At 37.5% G+C, this 18,753-nt stretch overlaps 1 protein-coding gene across 9 annotated transcripts in view; it reads right to left on the minus strand.

Moving 5' to 3' along the window:
- Positions 1-18,753, minus strand: part of ktn1 (kinectin 1) — a 116,212-nt gene that overhangs the window by 76,856 nt on the left and 20,603 nt on the right. For all 9 annotated transcript variants that reach the window (XM_041213857.1, XM_041213854.1, XM_041213856.1 and 6 more), the window contains 6 exons: positions 18,132-18,293; positions 17,868-18,044; positions 10,605-10,735; positions 8,138-8,260; positions 6,410-6,553; positions 3,576-3,670 (listed from right to left, as the gene is read on the minus strand). In XM_041213857.1, coding sequence (XP_041069791.1) covers positions 3,576-3,670; positions 6,410-6,553; positions 8,138-8,260; positions 10,605-10,735; positions 17,868-18,044; positions 18,132-18,293 — 832 coding nt within the window. The remainder of the gene's footprint in view (positions 1-3,575; positions 3,671-6,409; positions 6,554-8,137; positions 8,261-10,604; positions 10,736-17,867; positions 18,045-18,131; positions 18,294-18,753) is intronic.

Raw genomic sequence — 18,753 nt, forward strand, 5'->3', positions numbered from 1 at the left:
TGTGTGTGTGTGTGTGTGTGTGTGGTGGTGGAGAAGTAGCTCAGACCAGTCTGGAAGGCGGCGGCAGTAAGGATCTGGTATGTTCTGATGAAGCAAGAGCAAATGGGAGAATTTTGCTACATTGTTTTTTTTAAAAAAGTGATCCGGTGACAGCAAATGAGTGATCACAGCACAAAGTTATCTGGACTAGACCAAATTGTTAAGACCAAAAGTGTTCACTTATAAACTAAAGGTGCAGAGCAGACCGCAAGTCAGTAGAATCATAGGTGTGAACAATTAGAAGGTCTGCTCACATTTCTGAAACAAATCCTCTGGAATCTAAGGTAAAAAGGACACTTTGGCTCAATACAACAAAATATTCTTTTCAAACGAAAGGCATCTTTGAGGAACGAGACATTTAAATTACACATAAATATAGCCAGACACACAACATTATTCTGATTATAAGCATAGCTTCTGTGACGTAAAACTAATTTGCTAGCACCAGGAGAATTTAACAAAAACTGTAGTGATTGTCAAACTTCTTAGTTGAAAAACTCCTTTTCAAATTGATTAATAATTGCAAACCCACCCCCATCTAAATTATAATACCCTTAATATGAAAGCATTACATGTAAAAGTGAGTTTAAATAATGCTTTTAAGCAAACAAATATTTACGTACAGCTATCAGTGAGGCGAGTGTACCCACTTTTCACTGCAGAGCAGAACCTATGCTTAGTGTGATGTTTGATAATGACTTATGTAAACTGCCAGTATTTGTCAAAGCAATCATTTTCTGTTGTGGGAGCAATGTTGGGAAGGGTAGCATACTTTTGTGGCTTCTTTTAGCAATTCTAAGTATTCCACAGAAACGGACAGTAAAACTGGAAGGCTGTTTGTTCTTGAAACTTAATTCCCAGCAGTCATGGAACAATTCCTGTTTTTCCACTTTTGCTATATCATCTTGATGCCAATGTTCAAAATGGATTCCAAACCCAATTGTTATCTGTGTATATATTATCAAACTAAACAAAGTATTCTGCCAATATTGCAAGATGAACAATGGTCCTTTCTTTCACACACTGTCAGTGTTTGCATTCAGAAACTCAAGTCAGTAGTGGGGACATAGCTGAAACTCCATTGCTCAGTCTAGCTTTCTAAATCTCAATTTGAACCAAACACATCTATTTTGTCACTAACTTGAGCATAGTTGTAGTTGTTAACAATAGATTAAATAAATTTAACAGATTAAAAACGTCAGCAAGATTTACAAGTTTGATCAATAATTGGTCAGAAGTTTTCCACTAATACAGGTTTGTGCATGGAAAGAAAACCCAGCAGTTCTATATGAAACTCAAAGTCTCTTTCATGGACACTGTGGCAAGATAACCAAAGCACTAAGTGAGAGTCAAACTTTTCATATCCTGTACCCATTTCGGAATACGAATTTGCATTCACATGAATTTACGAGCCTGGACTTCACAAAATTCACATAGCATATAATTCAGATTCCATTCTTTTTGAAGGCCTTGACAATGCAACATATGTATCACAATTATCTGTGGGTTTATGGCTCTTATTCATGCAATATGGCCACTCTTATTGCCTGTCGTAGCAGCATCATCGTCTGTGCAAACAGCACAATTTTCCCACTCGAGCAATTCTGATTTCCTTAAATTATCCCATAACTTCAATATTTCTCACTTGTTGCCTGTTCTAGTAATGCAAGATGCAAGATTCCACCCAGCCAAACAGAAATAAATAATTGTGCTAGACTGCCTAAGTCAGTTGTCTTATCAAGCTGAATTGCAAACTGTTCTCTATTCATGAAGCCCGTCCATTTACACTTCATATCTCTTTAAAGCTCCTCAATTCTTACAATGCCATTAGAAAATGGTATGGTCAACAACTTTTGGGCTGCATCTTCACTCACCATCACTTTGCACATTTCTACACAGCTGGAAGAATAATTCCTCTCAGAAAACATGCATTTGCTTCTAGTATTCAAAAACGCTGTTAAGGAGGATACTTTCTGGAACTTATGCTATCTTTATTCTTGGAGATTTGACAACTGTATTGGTCTTCTCATTCAAAGTCTTTCAATTTATTTTTACATTCCTGGTGCCTTACTTTGAAGTATCGCTTCAGTTTGCAGGTTTCATTGCTTCCCATGATAAAATTTGTAAGCATCTGTCCATCACTGAGCTCCATAAAACCAGAGTACTTTGTTTAGTTTGATAATATATACACAGATAACAGTTGGGTTTGGAATCCATTTTCAAAGTGATATAGCAAAAGTGGAACTGTTTTGAGCAAGCAGCTGGGAATTAAGTTACTATACAACCTCTCATATTTTCAGTTTTTTTTTTTGTTTCTTGATACTGGATTCAAAACTGCCCATGGCTTCATCTGAACTTGCAACAGCAGTATGAGGTTGCTTCTAGTTTAAAGTAATTTACTGTCATAATTCAAAGTTACCAAGTACCGTGAAATCTTGGCCAACTGCAGATGAGCAGGCAGCCAGCAGCGACTTGCTTCCTTTCATAGTAGAGTACCCAGAGCAAGACAACAAGTTAAACTCTCAGCATGTGTTATAACTGACAGACTAGTCCAAAGACCTAGGTTAAAATTTAGTGCTCTGCAATGAAGCAGATACTCCTTATCAGCTTCTGCAGCCAAACCTTTATTTTCTTTTGTCACCCCTTATGCCCACAGCAAAGGGTATAGAGCAGCATTCAAACTGGCCGCATCTGACTATTGCCAATATATTGTATGGTGGCTGGGTAAGAATCGCTTTATGTCAGATAAGCACCGTCATATAAATTTGAACTATTCCCACTTAAATGTGGCGATGGTTGTGGGTGAGGATGCATTCTTGGGAGCGATGAGCAGTTACTGCCATAACTGTTTCAACCAGAGACTTGCAAATACTGCCAATGACTGTGCTTACTTTGTGAACCTCTTAGAAAGGCTCTACAGACCCTAGTTTAAAAACCACTGTTGTAGAATTTACCTTCTGCTTATGAAAGGAGCATTTATATACTAGCACTAGAATCTTCAAAGTATGCTATGTTTCACATAAACTCTCCATCTTAGTCAACTGGGAGAAAAACTATTAGGGAAGTTTAATTAACCCAAGCCACTCTTACTAACCTTCCAGTATCTTGCCCCGAAACACTGGAAGCACACAATCCACCCTTGCTCTAAGAATAGGGTATTCATGAAGAGACACACAAGAATAGCCTAATTTGGAACTGAAATAACAAATCCTTTCCTCTCCGGTTCTCTTTGGACAGGACCAACTTATCTGTATACATTCAAGAAAAATATGGCTCCTTTAAATGATCTAGAAATCAAATTTGCTTCAACTTTCCTCTTCTCTCTCACTTCACTCCCTACCCACAAAAGAAGTCTGTTTCCTCAGTGCAAGCAGCTAGCTAAATGGGTTGTCCTTATGAAACCAGTCAGTCAAAGCAGGAATTCAATCCTGACACCAGTCAGCAGTGAATCATGTAGAAATGATTAGCAATAAATCAGTAATCAAAATTACTAATTTGCACTTAACATTTTAGCTCTTAGGTTCAGGACAACTCACTTGCTCTCCATTTGAGTGGGGGCCTTGCTCACAGCATCTCTCAGGATCCTGTTTTCTTGTTTCAATGCTTCTGTTTGATCTTGAAGCTGGCGAAACTGAAGGAAATATTTTTCAGTAACTAAATTATAGAAGTTATGTTCAGTTTATCTTTGAAGTAGAAAGCTACAGTCAAAAAGGTCAACTTGAGATTATACAACAAAATTGAAAGCAACAACCTTTAGCCTTTTCACATGGCTTGCTTTCTAACAAAATTTCACATTGCAAACCAGGAGGGTTCTGACAGGGCCATTCAGCTACAGAATTAATTAACATGGTAAAAATAAAAGCTGAGTTCCAGAAGTGAGGTGAGAGCGACTGTCCTTGTCATCAAGGCAACATTTGACCAGGTGTTGTGGCACCAAGGAGCCTTAACAAAATTAGTGAATAGGAATTGGGGGTGGGGGGTGCCAGGCAATGACCATCTCCAACAAGAGAATCTAACAATCTGCTTTTAACATTCAGCAGTATTACCATCGCTGAATCCCCAACCAATATCCTGAGGGGGTGATCATTTACCAGAAACTTGAATGGACCAGCCATAAGAGCAGGTCAGAGGATGGGAATTTTGCAGCAAGTAACATCTCCTGACTCTGCAAAGTCTGTCGACCATCTACAAGGCATAAGTCAGGAATATAGTGTATTACTTTCCACTCACCTGAATGTGTGCAGCTCCAACAAATCAAGAAGCTAGGCACCATCCAGAACAAAGCAGCCTGCTTGATCAGTGCCCCATCCAACATCTTAAAATTCATTCCCTCCACCAGTGCAGTGTTGTACCATCTACATAATGCACTGCAGCAACCCACCAAGGCTCCTATGACAGTACACTCCAAACCAGTGACCTCTCCCAACCTAGAAGAACAAGGGCAGCAGATACATGGCAACATCACCATCTGCAGGATCCCCTCCAGTCGCACACCATTCTGACTTGGAACTAGATCGCCATTCCTTCACTGTCATTGGATCAAAATCCTGGAACTCCCTCCCTGACAGCACTGGTGTACCTACACCACATGGATGACAGTGGTTCAAGAAGGCAGCCCGCCATCATCTTCAAGAACAGTTAGGGATACATAACAAATGCTGGCCTTGTCGGTAATGCTCATATCCCATGAACATATTTAGAAATGCACTCTCAAATGATTAATAAAGAATTGATATGCAGGATCTCTCCCAGCTGTAATAAATTATAGTTGACGCTAGTGTGATATTAAAATATGATACAGAAGAGTAGGTATAGGTATGGTGCATCTATTTTGTGTAGGCAGTGTATAATGCCAAAAATGCATCTCTTAACATATCTGGAGATTACAGTTCTGCATTATAGTCTAAAATTATTTTTCTTCAATGCCAACTGGTACAAGCTCAATATTTTTCTATTACCTCAGTTAGTGAAGTATTCAAAAATGTTAATCTCACTGCACTGTTTAATTATAGCTCGTGTTAAAATGATAGCATTTGTAGCACTGCAAATATCAAACATTTACTATGCCATATGAAAAATATCCCCTAGGGGACTGTGCAATGCAAGGCTTAGCACTCCTTTCCTTCACCTCTGGGACCAAAGTCTGAAACCAGTCCAGAATGAAAAAATCTATACATAATCTCACATATAAATTTCAAGCCCCGTGGAATGCTGAAGATGTGCTAGAGTAAAGCCATCAAGAAAAAACGATTGTTATTCCAGGATGATTGGTCTATCATTGGTCTTGAGATTAAACCTTGATAATCACAATCTATATTTTTAAATTAGCCTGCAACTATAATATTCTCCAAAAGACACAAGCATTTATCGGTAATTACTTGTTGCAGTTAAAAAGGTACTTCACAATGACTGAAATATTTAATCATAGTTTATAGCAGTTTACCATTGATGGCTTAGGAACTATATCTCCATGAATATTGCTGGTCATCCCTATAAGCTTAGTAATTATATTCATGAGGACAAAGCAAAATAATTCAAATATAAATTAGCAAAAAGTGCTACCTTTTTAAACACTGAACAGTAAAGATATATACAATTCATTTGTTGAAACATGATCTGCTAAGAGGAGGAAAAATTGGATTTGACCACCTTTGCCATAACATTCTATTAGAGACACAGTTCAGCATACTTCTCACTAGAAATATCTAATAGCCACTTTAAATATACTGCACAAGACTGCATAAACTGTTCCTTATCTTTACTCTTGGAAACTATTATGTTCCTACTTTCAAGTTAAGGATGAAGTAAATAAAATCTCATTACTGAAGTATATTTTTGTTTAAAATCTCAAGTGAATGTCTTACAAACCAAACATTAGATACACGTACACATACAAAGGATTTTTGCCTTTATTTCTGCTGAGTCATCTCAGGGCAATAATTTAAATTTATGCTACAAAACGATTCTAAAAGCAACATAGTGAAGGTAGTGAATTGTGAGCTTTTTAACCAAGAAATCACTTTCTTCATAAACTCCAGCATTATAGTAGAATCAACTGAAGTTTACTGTTGCCAATTTGTGCTATTTTACAGTAAAAACAAATAATCGAGTAATGAATTGAATTATAATTCTGCTTTGGATAAAAGAAGAGATTACAAATTTGTTGCACCACCTGCAAAAACCGTCTCCTATAGATTTTCTCCCGTGTTGTGCCTCCCACCCAGAAAATATGCTGGCATCTGTACAGCACAGTAGTGATAACAAATAAACAGAACATAATTTTTTTACAGTGTAACAAATTTCAATTCACTACTTGCCAGGTCAACTGGTTAGAGATTATAATTAGGAAGAGTAGGTTCTTTTGACTTACCTGCATCTGAGTTTCATTCATATGATCCTGGTAGCTAACTTGCAACTTGTTCTGCAAAGCTCCTAGTTCTTTTTCGAGGGCAGTGCGTTGTTCCCTTAGTTTGGTCTCAACTACATTGGCTTTCTGCTTTTCAGTCACTAACTCCTACCGAAATTTAAGAAATTATGACAGCCACAGCTTAAAACAACATGCTCTAGTTAAACCACCAAGCCAAAATTGGGCTCAATCAATCCTCATTATTTTCATTTATGGAGGACAAGAGAGATGAAAAATGAAGTAATGCTTGCAATCTTTAAACACAGATCTTTCCTACCACTTGGAAAGTCACGGTCACAAAATTATCCCACAGTTTCTAATGCACATGACACATTATCTTATTAAATGCTGCCAAGGTAAATGCTCAAACACAAATAAAATAACACTAATAAAATAAGACCTTGCGAGTGAAAGATATCCAGAGTTACAGAAGGTAAATGGGTCATTGGAGCCTCGAGATTTGCCACTCTGGTCTGCAGGAGCTTGCTCAATTTTCATCAAGCATTGAAGAGAAACTTCCAAGATATTTTTTTCCTACATTGGCCAGAAGGTTTTTTTGACTCCCAAGACCGCTGCATGTCTGGTGGGGGGTGGGGAACTGTGGATTTTTCTGATATTGTATTTGTTGCATCATGCCAAAATAGGATTGGATTAGTCCTTTCTTGGGTTAATTATCTTAATGTTTTCACAATAATTTGACAGCAATGAGTTAACAGTTTGGATTTAATGGCAATAAAACTAAATACAGTAAATCTGAAGTTTTTGAATTATTGATTTTGACTGGTGCCATTACAAGGCACATTATGTAAATACGTGGTTAAATGATTCATACAATTTTGACAGTTAAATCTTGATTTTTCCTTTGATCACTGTCATTGAGAAATGACAATTTTGAAAGTACAAACTTGTATTAAAGTTTTTTGTTTAATGAAAAGTATCAGAATAGTTTTCTGGTGAGATGCACCTATTTCTTACTATTCCAGGTACCATTAAAAATAGTGTTGTAACTCTTCCTCACTAACTCACAAGTGCTCTGTTAAAGGCTGCAAGACTGACTTGAGACCAAGTCTCAGACTGCCCCTGAATAAAAATACCACCCTTACTCACCTCCATTAATTATTAGGTACACATCACTTATAATGTCTGCTCAGCTAAGTCCCCTGCTGGGGTGCAATAAAAATGTGACTATTCTATTGGAAATAACTAGCAATGTAATCAAAGGGCTTTCTACCATCTTAAAGCTAACGTAACAGACAGAATTTAATAGCTGTTCTATCTAGGGGTTAATTGTTCAATTGTTTTTAGTTGTACACAGGTAGCAAGCATTAACTAAGGATTCACTTGAAACCCTAAGAAATACAGAATAAAACTGTGTTTGTTGAGTTAAGTGTATGCTTTTATATTTAAGAGTTGCACATACCAAGTGTGTAAAGATTGGTGCCGGTTCTATCCTTCAACTGGCTTTCTGGAATAGAACAGGTTTGTCTAATCATTCTAAATGGTTAGTGCATCTGATTTAATCCTACGTAACCTTACTTTCAGTTATTACATTCAAGTAGTAACCCAGAATTCAGAAACACTACTTTTTTCAGATTAATCAAAGTTCTGCAAAACAGAGGCCAGATTGCTCACCAGGGACATTGCAATGAACTCTATAAATAATGGCCACAGGTATTTTATAAAGTGTATTACCTGGTTCAACTGTTTGCACTTATCATTTGAGAGAGTAACCTCATCTTGTAAAGCTTGAAGTAACTTTTCTTTATCTTGTAACTGCTGCTGTAATCCAGGTACTGGATCACATTTTACTCCAGGCTGGAAGAGATCAAGAATATCTCAGTCCTCTTAAATAAATACAACATATCCCATACCATAATTTACAATGCAAACAATGCTTTTGCACTGAGACCAGGACTCAATAAACAAAATAAAATGCTCAAAACAAACCAAGAATATTGTAACCAAAATACTGGAAATACTCAGGTCAGGCAGCATCATTTGAGTTAGGTTAATGCTTCAAGTCAATAGCCTTTTAGGAGAATAAATCTATCCAAACCATTAACTGTTCCTCACTCAACAGATGCTGAGCATATATAGCATTATATGCTTTTACTTCAAATCTTTAGCATCCCACAGTATCTTGCTTTTGTAATATCTTTCAAATGCTCGATAGATCCACTGCCTTGACTCTTACTGGTTTTCCCAAGAATTTTGTCTTGAATGCAAGTACAGCAGATTCATGCTTTTCTAATTTTCTAATCTGTCACACTGCTTGTGTAGATGCCTTCACTTCACAAGAAGTGGTTTCAACAAGAACTTCATCCAAATTAAAATGGCTAAAATAATTCCACTACTAAACAGTAATATGAAACAATGATTGGAGAACTGAAAATCTAGTTTTATAGCTGCTTTCAACTTCAAATCAACTAAGTCCCATCTCCAAGCTCATCTACAACCAGGATAGTAGAATATTAGTTCTGTCGAAGGGTCATGAGGACTCGAAACGTCAACTCTTTTCTTCTCCGCCGATGCTGCCAGACCTGCTGAGTTTTTCCAGGTAATTCTGTTTTTGTTATAGTAGAATACATGTTGGTCAAACTTAATACTGGTGGTCAAACTTAATATTGGTGTTCGGTGTTGGTCAATACCCTTCAAAAAAATACATTGCAAAGAGTTTGGTGACCAGCAACAAGATTAATTACAACTGCAAGAGGATTTTTAAAGGAGGAAAGATTACAAAATCCTGTTTTTTAACTGCACTGCTCCTAGATGTGTAAGGCATTTAGGAAAAAACAAAATATAAATTAGTTAAGTTCAAATAATTAGGTAGGCTGCAAAAGTGGGACCAAACTACTCAAAAAATATAAATAATTTTACTCAGAAGAAATATTTGCAATGTTCAGGCAGGAGCACACAGGCAAAATTATTGGGACTGTCCAAGCTATGTTTGGGTGCTGTGATGCAGGAGTTCGAGAACTCGAAGAAAAGGTTTGAAAAAAAGATTCAAAACAGCCATTTCACATAATACCAAGCAACATTTCAAACCAAACCAGTTAAACTAGCTCAGTGTCTCCACCGTCAGCAAACATTAAAAGTGTACAAGTCATTCTGCCATAAATATGTCAGTATCATCTGAATTCTAATTTAATGCCTATGGCAAAGGAATAAGGAAGGAAAAAAAAAAAGCAGAAATATTTGGAAACACTTCCACTATAAATTGGATCTATATATGAGAGATGGGCTGCGCTTTTAGGAACAAAAGGTTAAAAAAAGGCAGCAATCCAGAGTCATCCAGAATAGACAGGAGGGGCAGATGGTAGAAAGAGAAGACATTGCAAGCGCAAGAAATAGAAGCAGGAGTAGGCCAGTTAGCCCTTTGAGCTTACTCTGCCATTCATTGCTGATCAACTCCACTTTTCTGCAATATTTCCATAGCCCATTGTAGTCAAAAAATCTATTGACCTCTGTCTTGAATATCATGAACTGAGCATACACAGTTTCCCCAAGGTAGAAAAATCCAAATATTCAGTACCCATCTCTTATTCAATGTGGCGGCATGTTCTAGATTCCCCAGCCAGGGGAAAACATTTTTTCAGCAGCTACACTTTCAAGCCTCTTAATAAAAATTAAATTCAGTTTATTAGTTGAATTTTTAAGTTCCCCAGCTGTCCTAGTGGGATTTGAACTTATCTCCAGCACCTCGACAATACTAGTCCAGTAAAATAACCACAATGCTATCGTACCAGAAGGCAGCAGGGAGGAATCAGGATTCCAGATGAGAGATGTGTAAGGTAGAAAGAGAAAGATAGTCAACAAGTGGAGAGAGATGCAGATACCACCAGAGTCTTGAAAACTGCACACTAAGGAGGACCTGAATAAAAGCAAATCTGTAGCACACACGCACACAATCCCCAATAAAACACTGAGCATTCAATGTAACATATTAGGTATCTAGAGTGTTCAGAAGAGACAAAAAAGGAGGTATTTCCCACCATGTGAACACTCAATGTTAGAGAAAGTGAAAGCACTAAACATTCAAGGGGGGGGAATCTTAGATATATTAGACAAACTGTAGGACATTGTTGGATGGATGACTTAAGATTGGCCTCCCTCATCTGTAATAATTTTAATTGACTAAGAAAATGAGTATACCACTTACTTTCTGCCAAATATCTTGAAGCACAATAGCCTTCTCTTTTAGAATATCAGCAACATAGATAGCCTCTTCCTCAGTGAATGTCATAGTTTTCAAAGAAGAGAGAAAATCCTTAAATTTGATATCTGCATTTTCTGAAAAGTATAATTAGCACCACAGTTAAAAGTTTGTTTAGTATCTCAGGAGGCGCACAATCTACTAAAGGAACTTTTGAAAGATTCTATGAAATTGCATTTATTCAACATTTAATACTCACATTGAACACCATAACTACTACAAACTAATCAGGTTAGTATGTAATACAATTGACTTTTTTGTGCGGTGGGCACTGGGTTAAACTTCTGTAACTAATCAGTGCAAAAATATGTCAGCACATTTGTACTGGGAAATTGAACATTTTGTTGACTGGGCTCTTAGTACTGAAAGAGAATACAAAGCACAAGTCAGGTGAAAAACGTACTATTGCCTGTGCTCTGCTCAATATCCTTAAAGAAAAGAAATTCATGAGAACACACGCCAACTCTGCTCCAACATTTAGTGTTAACTAACTTGACTGTTGGAACAATTGGAGCTTGGAATCCAATGTGTACTGATTTCCAATTTGCCAGAATAAGTTCACCTTCCATTAGTTTAGTGGAACCATAAGAGAGTTCGACATAGCCAAGCGAAGCTGGCAGCACATACCTATTGCCAGTTTCCTCATATGGAAGATAAAATAGATACATGTCCACACATGTAATGGCACAGGTAGCAATGGAAACTGGAAGATCACTGTGGGTTGCAGCTGAGCTGATGCACTGCAGCATTGTTAACTTGCAACAGCTGATGAGTAATAAGAGCATCAGTGAAGCAGAAAATTTATAAGTTTTCATTTACTAATAATAATCAGATGATGCTATTGCATTGGAATAATCTTTATTTTGACAAAGCTTGATTTTAAGCACCAATGGCCCGAAAAGGAAATTAGGATAATGCTACAAGTACATTTTTATGGCAGAATAAGCTTACAATGGGATGTCAAGTTTGGCTGTCGATTTGATGACCTCCTGAGATGCAAAGTGGAGAATTGAGGTGCCTCCCACAATAGATCTTAATTGGGAGGTTAATGCAATGTGTCCCATGGTCCAGGATTCTTGGCCATAGTCACACTTCTGGTTATCCCTCATCTTGAGTTTGTGGAACAGGTAGCTACATCAATGCCCTGTGCAGAATCAAGTGAGTACTGTCCACTTTAAGCAAGCTCCAAGCCAGGGACCTCAGCTGTTGGGTCAGTGATGTGCTAGTTCTTTATGCTGTATATTAATGATAATTTTTAAATTAAAGAACAGTGAATACTACATTTTTGAGGTGATGGCAACTCTTGACATAGTGTCCCATATCTGGACTGAAATATACTGGCAGTTCTTTACCCAGACAAGTACAATCAACAACCTCTTCAGGTGACACAATGCTTATGGATGGGCTGATTAAAAACAAATAAAAAGGTAGCTATTCAACCCTACGAATATAAATGTGCAAAGTATGTGGGAACATTATATGAAAATTAAAGATTTTAAGGAATGAAATTAATGGACAATTAATGAATGAAATTATGGACACCTCCTCAGGGCTGGAGAGGAAGTTGGAATGGGAGGGGAGGGATCCAGTTATCATCATCCACACTGGTACCAACTACATTGATAGGACAAGAAAGGAGGTTCTGCTGAAAGAATTTGAACAGTTAGGAGCTAAATTAAAAAGCAGAACCTCCAAGGTAATGATCTCAGGATTACTATCTGAACCATGGGCAAACTGGCATAGGGTAAAGAAGGTCAAGGAGTTAAATGCATGGCTCAAAGATTTGTGTGGGAGAAATGTGTTTCAGTTCGTGGGGCACTGGCACCAGCACTGGGGTAGAAGGAAGCTGTTCCAGTGGGACAGGCTTCACTCGAACCATGATGGGGCCAGTGCTCTGGCAAATCGAATAACTAGGACTGTAGCGAGGGCATTAAATTAAATGTGGGGGTGGGGGGAGAAGAGAGATGTTCTGGAAGGGTATGCGTAGGCTTACAAACCAAGCGGAAATGGCAGCATTGCAGGGCAGCTATTTAGGTAACAATACATATGGAGAGTGACAGGAAGGGACAGTGTACAAAAAAAAAACCCAGCAGCAAATAGGGTCAAAGGGGCAAAAAATAGTAAAAAGGCAAACTTAATGGCTCTTTACTTGAATGCGCATAGTATTCGGAACAAAATAAATGAATCAATGGCACAAAGTGAGGTTATTGGATATGATCTTATAGCCATTGCAGAGACATGGTTACAAGGAGATCAAAGCTGGGAATTAAATATTCAGGGTATGTGACTTTTCAAAAGGACAGGCAGGAAGGAAAGGGTGGTGAGGTAGCTTTGTTAGTACGAGATGGAATAAGTACGATAGCAAGAAATGATCTTGGATCGCAAGATGTAGAATCCAAATGGGTGGAGGGAAGACGGCACTGGTGAAAGTAGTCTATACGCCCCTTAATAATAGCTGTACTATAGGACAGAGTGAATAAGGAGATAAAGAGGGCATGTAAAAAAGGCAGTACATTAATCATGGGTGACCTCAATCTTCATGTAGATTGGAAAAATCAAGTTGGCAGAGGTAGTCACAAGCAAGGATTCATAGAGTGTATTCAAGACAGTTTCTGAAAACTTTATGTTGTGGATCCAACTTGGGATCAGATAACATGTAATGAGGCAGGTTTAGTAAATGATCTCAGGGTAAAAGATCCCCTAAGAAACAGTGACCATAACATGGTAGAATTTAGCGCTCAGTTTGAGGATAAGAAACTTAGGTTAGAAACAACTGTGCTAAACTTAAATAAAGTTAGTTACAAAGGAATGAGGGTAGTGTTAGCTGGAGTGGACTGGGGAAGGAGTTTAGCAGAGAAGGCAGTTGATGAACAATGGCAGACGTTTAACAAAATAGTTCATGACTCGCAACAAATATATCCCAGTGAGGAAGGATGATTCTAGGAAGAGGATAAACCAACCATGGTTAACCAAGTTAAGGATGGTATCAAATTGAAAGAAGAATCATTAAATTTGGCAAAGATTAGTGGTAAACCAGAGGATTGGGAAAGTTTAAAAAACCAAAAAAAATGACCAAAAAATAATAAAGAGGGAGAAAATAAACTCTGAGGGCAAACTAGCAAGTAATATAAAAACAGACAGGGAGAACTTCCTTAAATATATAAAAAAGGAAGAGAGGCCAAAGTGATCATAGGTCCCTTAGAGAATGAGGCTGGGGAAATAATAATGGGGAACCAGGAAATCGCAGAGGAGTTGAATAAATACTTTGCATCAATCTTCATGGTAGAAGACACTAATAGAATTCCAAAAATACTAAGTAATCAAGAGGCAAAAGGTTGGGGGGGGGGGGGGGGGGTGAGTGTGAGAGTGTGTGTGTGTGTGTGTGTGTGAGTGATAGTGGTGGGAGGAAATAAATGCAATAACTATCACTAGAGAAAATGTCCTTGAGAAACTAATGGCTAAAGGCCGATAAGTCCCCAGATATTAAAAGAAGGAGCTACAGAGATAGTGGATTCACTGGGAGTAATCTTGCAAGAATCCTTAACTTTGGAAAAGTCCCAAAGGATTGGAAAACCACCAATGTAATATCCCTAATCAAAAAGGGAGGGAGACAAAAACAGCTACATATAGGCCAGTTCGCTTAACATCCGTCATTGGGAAAATGTTAGAGTCTATTATAAAAGGATGTAAAAGCATAGCATAAAAAATACATAATATGATCAAGCAGAGTCAGCATGGCTTCATGAAGGGGAAATCATGCCTGACAAGTTCATTAGAATTCTTTAAATAACAAGCAGGATAGATAAATTGGGACCAGTAGATGCAATATATTTGGATTTCCAAAAGGCATTCGATAAGGTACCGCATATAAGGCTACTTAAGATAAGAGCCCATGGTGTTGGGGGTAGTATATTAGCATGGCAGGGAATTGGCTAAATAATAGAAGACAGAGAGTTGGGATAAGAGGGGCATTTTCAGGATGGCAACCTATAACTAGTGGAGTGCCACAGGGATCAGTGCTGGGGTCACAATTATTTACAATATATAATAATGACTTGGATGAGGGAAGTGACATGCTATCGGCAAGTTTGCAGATGACACAAAAATAGGTGGGAAGGCAAGTGGTGAGGATGACACAGAGTCCACAGAGGGATATAGACAGGTTAAGTGAGTGGGCAATAACTTGGCAGATGGAATGTAATGTGGGAAAATATGAGGTTATGCACTTTGACAAGAAAAATAGGAGGAGCTAAATATTATTTAAATAGAGAAAGACTGCAGAAAGCTGCAGCAGAGAGGGATTTGGGGTTCCTCGTGCTTGAATTACAAAAAGCTAGCATACAAGTTCAGCAGGTAATAGGGAAGGCAAATGGAATGTTGGTTCTTATTTCAAAGGGAATGAATTAAAAAATAGGGAAGTCTTGCTAAAACTATACAAGGCACTAGTTACTACACCTACAATGCTGTGAACAGTTTTGGCCCCCTTATCTAAGGGGAGATATACTGGCATTAGAGACAGTCCAGAATGGGTTCACTTGGTTGATTCTGGGTATGCAGGGATTTTCTTATCAGAAGAGGTTAAGTAGGTTGGGCCTGTACTCATTGGTGTTTAGAAGAATGAGGCACAACATTATTGATTCTTAAGGGGCTGGACAGGGTAGATGCTGAGAGGTTGTTTCTCCTTGTGGGAATCTAGGACCAGGGTGCATCTCAGAATAAGGGGTCACCCAATTAAGACAGAGACGAGGAGGAATTTCTTTTCTCAGAGGGTAGTGAATCTGTGGAATTCTTTACCGCAGAAAGCTGTAGAGGCTGGGTTGTTAATTATATTCAAGGCTGAGATAGACAGATTTTTAATCAGTAAGGGAATCAAGGATTATGCTGAAAAGGCAGGAAAGTGGAGTTGAGGGTTATCAGATCAGCCATGATCTCTCTGAATGGCAGAGCAGACTCGATGGGCTGAATGACCTACTTCTGCTCCTATGTCTTATGGTCTTAAGAAAATCTGTTCAGGTTCTAAAAGGTGCATAATTTTGACATCATAACCTCCTCAAAAAGAAGTGAAAAAGATCATCTGTAGATGTTAGGCTCAGGGATACAAAGATTCACAGAGCATAAAAAATACATGGTATTTTGCAGTAAACTTGATTTATTTAAGCTATGAAAGCAAACACCTTTAGGCCACACAAAGGGTCAAGAAGGAACATGCACAAATTCATTAAAAGCAAAAGTCTGAAATGGCAAACCAATTTCTTCCACTCCTGTCCACAGGATGGTTCCCTTACCTCTTTGCCTTTGAAAGATAGATAGGAGGTTGAAGTAACACAGAAAACCAACTGAGCAAAGAAGTGTAATTCAAAATGGTTGAGATACTAGAATTGAGAGAGTGATTATGTTGACACCACAGGAAAATTGTTTCACTTTTCAAAATGACAGATGAAATGCTAAAGTATTTACTAATGATGGCAAAAATTGCTCACCTAGTGATCTATTTCTCTGTATGTATCATGTCATTGAAGGCTCAGTGTAACAACCAGAACTGACTTGTCAGAGACAGCATTTCTGACAAGGTGAAGCAGCACTGAAGGTTACTCAACACTCAATTCCAGCAGCTCAAAAGGCATGCAGCCCACTGAAACTGCTTCATCATCTCTAACCTTTAATCCTAAAACTCCATCTATCATGTATTAAGAACAATGAATGGATCACATCATACCTTCTTAGAATGTTCAAAAACCTTAAATTTCAGGCTTTGTCAATGGGAAATCAATTTTAAATGTGTCAACATTTATTTGACTACCAATATACTTTGGTGTAATTGGTATTTTACAACATTAAATTCCTGTTAGGTGATCTTCGGTGCAAGTCCATCAGTAGAAAAAGTTAGCCTGCAATGCCAGTACAAAGCCACTGGGTGTCAGCATAAAGGGTCTTTAGCACAAGCCAGCAACATACAGAGACAGCTTAAGGATCTCTGGGGTGCTGGGCACAAACAACATTATGAACTGCTCGGCCTGCACAACACTGCCCCCAATCATAAAGGGAAAATGAAAAGTTCACGAATAATTACACCCACAGAGTGTTTTGCATCACAATAATGAAACATATCATGTCCTAATATGCTACACTTAAATTGAATAGCTTAATTTCTGTATTGTAATGATTCTGTCGAGTCTGCCAACTTCTTTGACAGTAAACTCAAATATTTTGATCCAGTTGAGCATTTAGTTTCGTTCCTATACAAGGGGAGGATGTGCACATATTTTTAATAAATCAATACATTAAATGTTAAAAACCTACAGCTTGGTGCACAGAAAAAGTATTCAAATCAACATTTCCAGCAAATATTAAGCGCATAAAGAGGAGGGCTGAATTTGGTCCATCCCCTCAGCACAGAGAAAGACTGACTTATCACTACTATACGTTAGTCTTTCAATATGCTGTAACCCTTTCCCAAAAATTAATCTATTCATAAAAGCAAACTGATCAAGGTTAACATACAAGTCTTTAGGTGATCACGTTTAGCAATTGAAAGCATACAACAGGTCATAATAAAACATTAGGCCAAACTATGATCACATTTTTGTAGAACTTCAACAGTTAAAATATTGAAAAGTTTGGCCAAACTGGTCAAAATTAACTTAATTTCATTTTCTCATCCAATATGCTCTAAGTACTAATAAAGATAGTTACAAAGAGATTTACAAGGTTCTGTTACAGACAACTCATCTGATGACAATAACTGATCCAGAGGTTATAGCAAGTCATTTCCAGTTGGTTTAATGATATGGATTAATCAAGTTACAAATATAACAATGCTATAGAACAAATATCAAACATAAAAAGCCAATCAACACTTCTCTCAGATGATTGCAAATTAACAGTCTACACAATTACCATTTTAATGCAGGAGAGGAATGCTCCCTTAAGACCAGCACATTTGCAACATTTAAGAATCTAAACTTCATTCTTAAAAATACTGTGCTACCCTCTAACGTAAACTTATGAATTGTTGCAACTTCTACAACTAGATAAAGCAGATACAGCATTCAGCAAAACACTCAAAAGACCAGCTGAATCTAAAATGTTTTACTTTACGTGTTTCTGTCCTAGGATATAAAGTATTCAATATAGAATAGTATTTTGGGTATACGAAGTATTGAAACTGCTGCAATTTCTGCCAATAGATAGGAATGAATAGCAGATTACCTTTATCATATTCATTTCTCTGTTTCTTGGCAGCAGGTTTTTGCATTGCACTGCTGATCACTTCGCTTTTGTCATCAACCACAGCATCCCTCTTTTCAGCATGACCACCACCCTCAGCATTATCCAAAGCAATGTAGACTGTGGACTTCAATGGGAGATTCTCCACTGAAGCTGAAACTAAAACAGAAGCTTCAATTTGATGTATACTCCACTAAAAAAAAAAAAGATTTTTGAAAAGTGAATATTCAATACAAGAATACTGACCTGGTTCTATTCTTTGTTTTTTGGGTGCAGTTTTTCTTTTCCCAAGTCCACTTTCATGTGGTTTAGTCTCCATTGAGAGAAGCATTGGTTCTTGCTTTTTGGTAACGGATTGAACAGATTCAGTGTGTTCTTTGATATTACGAATATCCTGAGCTGGTTCATCTGCAAAATTCCAATTAAAAAGCAAAACTTAAAATATAAAAGTAGGATAAGGGTAACACAAAGAACTGTTCACCAGAATCTCAATGTCAATTATATACTGAACATAAAAGTCTAAAATATCAAATTATTTCTCAAACAAAGTTATATGATTTGTCACAAATGGTGACAAATATTCACTGCTAAAAATGGGGAACACATGTGGATGCAAAGCAAGAGCCAAGATCATACATTAAATAATCACAAACTTGAAGTTCATTATATTGTGCAGTTCGTCAACTCCTGTAGATTATATCTTCAATGCAATATTTTCAAAGCTAAACACACTCAGACTTACTCCAAGATATATTACCGTTTGCTACAACTGGAAAAATGCTCTGCACCAACAAAATGGCTCACCCAATTTTTCAGAGTAGGAACTAAGTTCAAATTACTGATCCGTACTAAGTTAGCTACTCTCAGG

This window comes from Carcharodon carcharias, chromosome 20, assembly GCF_017639515.1.
Source record: "Carcharodon carcharias isolate sCarCar2 chromosome 20, sCarCar2.pri, whole genome shotgun sequence".
NCBI lineage: Eukaryota > Metazoa > Chordata > Chondrichthyes > Lamniformes > Lamnidae > Carcharodon > Carcharodon carcharias.